The sequence below is a fragment of the Lactuca sativa genome, chromosome 6, assembly GCF_002870075.4.
Source record: "Lactuca sativa cultivar Salinas chromosome 6, Lsat_Salinas_v11, whole genome shotgun sequence".
NCBI classification, from domain to species: domain Eukaryota; kingdom Viridiplantae; phylum Streptophyta; class Magnoliopsida; order Asterales; family Asteraceae; genus Lactuca; species Lactuca sativa.
Window position 1 is genome coordinate 108619339 of NC_056628.2, and position 4946 is coordinate 108624284.

At 41.5% G+C, this 4946-nt stretch overlaps 1 protein-coding gene across 1 annotated transcript; it reads right to left on the minus strand.

Annotated features, from left to right (window-relative positions):
• Window positions 1–2394: 2394 nt before the first annotated feature.
• Window positions 2395–3191, minus strand: LOC122196274 (ATP synthase protein MI25). The gene has a single exon (XM_042898707.2). The coding sequence runs from the start codon at window positions 3042–3044 to the stop codon at window positions 2469–2471; it is 576 nt and encodes a 191-aa protein (XP_042754641.2). The 5' UTR covers window positions 3045–3191; the 3' UTR covers window positions 2395–2468.
• Between the last annotated feature and the right edge of the window lie 1755 nt (window positions 3192–4946).

Here is a 4946-nt window from a genome sequence, read left to right on the forward strand (position 1 = left end):
CATTCGCCTTTACCACTCCACTCTGTTTGTAGGAAGGTACTTCCGGCTCTCCTCAAGGATACCCGCAATGATTGGGTCAAGATTTTTAGGTTGTGATGTAGAAATAACCATTTTCTCTATACCCCCCATCTGTGTATAAGGGTCAGCAAGCTCCGAATCCCGTTTGTTCCTTTCTTGGGTCAAGGAGCAATTTCAAACATTTCCATTTTGATATTGGATTTCCCTTTTCAAGATGTCTCAGAGCAAGCAAAGTCTGACCTTATCTACTTATAAGCGCAGAGGGAAAGTAGCAACTTGATTTGGACCATAGGGAGCTTCCTTCCGAACTACGGATAGGCTACCGGGCTTTGCACTTCAGCCCGTGAGAATACTGTGCTCTATCTCTTCTCTCACCCGACAGAGAACTATCGTCTCGCTTTCGCTATTTATTGCAAAAAAAAAAAGAAAAGACAACGGGGGGACATAAAGGCCTTACCGCTGAACATCAAAACAAGCTAGGGAGCTCTAAAAAAGAACATGCCTTGGCTATGAACAGGCTTTTTAGAATCAAAAGGAAGAGACCCTAAGCTATTAAATAAAATGGAGTCTGAATGAGTATGACCATAAGCAGCCAAACAATCTGCAGCTTTGTTGTCCCCCCTAAAGACATGAGATAATTTCGATAAAGAAAAATGTCCTTTCCCAGCAAGCACAACTCACTAGCATGATCCTAAGAAAGCCACACCGTGATTTTGATTTGGCACCATTAAACCAGGAAGCCAAAAGATGGTGAAGAGTCCGCTTTATAAAAGAAATCCACATTGAGACTGGGAGAGAAATGAGACCCTATTATCCTAGGAATATCACTTTGAGAGAGGTGATCCACTCTTTCTATGCAAGGAGAGGAACAGCAAACACATTTGGAGGCAAAATTCATTCCAAACCTGGGAAAACTGCTATCAACAGCAATGGCATTCTTAATTAGTCTTAGTTTCCACAAAAAAACACCCATTTTCAAGGGCAACCATTTGTTCCAAAGATTTTGATAAAGAGATCTCTAGCCTGTCTCTTCTTTTGAGAGGACAACTCAATCAACTCGGCGGATCCCCTCTTGTCAAAATACTGAAAGCGAGAGTGAAGCATGTGTTTCGTTTACATTCTAACTATTTTACCATAGTTAAGAGAGTCAAGACGATCTTCCTTTTCTTTTGACCTAAGCCCCAGTCATCAGTGGAGCCTTTTCATATCATAGCTAGGCCTCCTCTTTTTCGATGACTTAGGAGGGAAATTCTCTTCTCGCAATTAGGAGTCAGTGGATGACATCCCATTCTACGAGTTTACTTACGGCTGGAGTAAGCAGAGAGTCAAAAAATTCCAGGGAAGCTTTTCAAGTAGGATACGAACCTACGCCCGACTAGTCAGTTACCAGCCGACCGCTCTACCACTGAGCTTGAAATAAAAAAGGGGGTTTTCCAGTGATTAAAGTAAGGTCTTGGGTCGAAAAGTAGGTATAAAGATATGCATATTTGAACAAAAAATGTAACTAAGCCCTTATCAAAAACAACTATCCAAAGAACCGGTTTCAATAATCTGAATAAAGCCATTATCGTCCACAGATATGAAAGCCCCAATACAAGTAACTGGGTCGCCCCCTGGGACTAAACACATAAGCATTCCAACAACACCTAGTCCATTTAAGAACTCCTCCCATTTGGGTACATGAAATTCCTTCCATTTTACAATCCCAAGAGGAACACTAATTTCATAATCATAACGAGCGTGTGGCATTTTTATAAAATGTTCTTCGAAAGCTTGGTAAAATTCATCTAAAAAAAATTGAATAAGACGGGAGCTCTAAAATCAATAGTTGGTATTCCTTCCTTAGACGACCAATCTTTCCCAGTCTTGTCTATAATGGGCGAGTGAAGAAAGGATGATACCTGAAAATCTTTTGATCTTTCACCACAGATTCCTGTTTAGACAAAAGACGCGAACGGGAAAGGATATGCGTCTGCAATCAAAGTGGATACTTGTTCTTGATGGTTAGGTTACCTTGTTGAGCGCCCGATAATCAATGCCCAAGGCTCCCTTTCGGGAATAAAACAAGGGCTCCCCAACCTTTTCCCCAGCAAGATAGGGAAAAAGAGCCTTGGAGGCTGGAATATAAATAGGAAAAAATGACTTCCTTCAATTCTTTCCTGAGTTCAACCAAGCCCCTTAACTAATAGATGCTAGTTGGGGGGGGGGGGGGGGGGGGGCATCTGCTAAACCCAACCCCACTCTAAGTAAGTTAAGGGGCTTTGGCTCCAGGCTCCAACTTGATCTTGTGGTAGACTGGCCCTCCTAGGGGGCACTTGGCAACTCAATCGTGGGGCATGAAATCCCCAAATTCCTAAAGTACTTGCTGCACTTCTTGGGAAAGAAGTCGTCTTGGTATTGGATCCACTCTTCTCTTAGCATGAACATGAATTCTATTCTATTCGTCTTCTTTATTCAGCCCCCACCCGAATCATTCTTAAGACCACCAAGCCCTCCCGAATGAGTTCTACTATAGAAGCTTTCAACGTAGACCCAGGGACAAATCTTTCACTCACTGAGAAGTGAAAACCTGTGACTAGATCGTCCTGAAGACGGATGCGACGGGAAGAAGTGGCATTTGGAAGTGTTGCTGACTTAACATTTAGGTTTCGGCATAACAAAGCTTGCACTGTCTTTTCGCACTTAGGTGCACTGCGTGCCATTGGTAATGATTCTACTACAGTGCCACAAATTCGCAAGCTGATCCTAAGTAATCGTTGTTGTTCATTGGATTCCGGACGAACTACTTCGTTAGGATTGAGGAATTGCTGTGATTCTTCCTGAATAGCCTGGATTCTCCCGTCGAGAGTCTCTTTGAAAGTCTTACCTAAACTCTTCCGACTGAATATGATAAAGCCTATAAAACAACGAGCTACTATCATTTCTTCATTATAGATTGAGATCTTCTTCGAACTTGATGCAAAAATAGATAGAATAGCAGCAAATAGCATCTTTCTAGCCTGCATATTCGTGGAACTCAATCTCATTTAGAAAGCCTTCTCTCTATCTTTCAGCAACTGAACGGGAAGTGGTTTAGGAAAGGACTTTAGAATCGGATGCGCTCGCCCAGCGAGAAAGGCCCTGACCCTGCCAACCAAGTCAAAATAAAAAAGAAAGAAGAGAACTTCGTATTTTGCTAACTCTCTAGGAGTCATGTTTAACCTTGAATGCTATTAATAGATTCTACAGCAATAGTCCCTCAGACTCGGAAAGTAATAACGAAAATGGCTAACCCAATAGCAGATTCTGCAGCTGCCACCGTTGGAACCAATGAAGCAAATGATTGACCCATCATATCATCCGAAGAAACGGAAAATACCAAAAAGTTCGAATTCACACCTAATAACATTGATTCAATTGGCATTGACATAATAGGAATATTTCGTCTATTAAGGAGGATTCCCCGAATACCTGAAATAGAGATGATCATAGAAAATGTGAAATATTTGATAGGATCCGTTTCGGGAACGTAGAATGTCAGAGAAATTCAAATGTTAGAACTTCATAACCTCATTAGAAAATTTAGTTGATTAAATCGAGGAGATTGTAAATCTCTTCCCATAACCAACTATGAGTTCCATTTGATTGTAAGTCATAAAAATCCCTGACTAGGCTACTTAAATCGTCTGCATTTACAGCCCGAACAAGGTCTGCCATGGACCATTCGGGAGGTAACTACCTTTTGGTTTCATTTAGTAATTGGTTTAATGTATGACTTATGCTTTCCAGGATTTCTGGAAATGGTGGAGTGCTTTGCGCCTCTAACTCAGTACTTGATAGACTATCTAATGAAGAATCTGCGGATCCCAAGAAGTCCATATCAGTCTCTTGGGATAGCATAAAAGAAAGCTCACTCGGGCTTGGTTGCCCGTAGAGAATCAAAAAATCTTGTTCCGGTTGCATCCGAAAATAATAAAATAGTCTTGCCGTGCTCCCCTATCTTTGTTTAGGTAGCTTAGCTTCTCTTTCAAGACCAACAGTCTTACTTAATGAGGGTAGCTTGGCTGTTAACCAAGAAATGAACGGGATTCTGCACTTGGAATGCAAAAGCATTCTTTTCAATCTTGTACCTTACTTAACACCAACTCAATCTCGATTCTCTGAAGCAGCAAACTCTCAAAAAAAATGAATTGACCAATTGACGACGCTCCTCATTCATTATAACAATATTTTCTCAATTCTATTGTTTAACCACGAAGAGTGTATCTGACGGAGACACTCGCTAGATCTAGTTAGAGTTCCTCGGCGAATCATCTCTTTCTTAATGAAATATCTGTCTAGCCCTTATCCTGCTAACGACGCCCTTCTTATCTACGAAATTGACCCTTCCTTTCCTTCCCCAGCTTTGAGTGAAGTTCCTTCCATCAACAGTTAAGTCATTAGTACCAGAGCCTATTCTTTCAATTGTGCAATCAGTTCTTCCACTTTGCTCAATAGCCGGAGATGAAATAGCGAAGGTTACGTTCACATTTCTAAGCGCGGTTCTTCCTCCATCAGATCAGGCATAATCAACAGGAGAGAGCCAAGCAAGGTTGACGAGAGCAGCGGATTATTTCACAATTACCCAAACTCGAGCAAGGGTAGCAACGATTACTGATTACCTGACTGAACCACCAGGAACTTCTTCTATGGCATCAATGCCATTATCTGTCCATCAATCCGATTTAATTAATCAATCGAAATCTTTCATTTTATCGGGAATTTTTGGTTGTTCTTCGCCTTACCGAGTTGATAACATCTACACCGGAAACAAGAAGTCTACCAACGGTTATTGCCAACAGTTCCTACGTTCACAGCTCTTATTTTTCCAACAGCTAGGCCATCTAAGGTTGAGCTGCTACGAAAGCAGTTACCTTTCTTACAGCAGGGCAGATGATTTCACAGTTAGC

Coding starts and splice junctions, on each gene's coding strand:
- LOC122196274 (XM_042898707.2), bottom strand. CDS start 3,044: ATGAGATTGAGTTCCACGAATATGCAGGCTAGAAAGATGCTATTTGCT.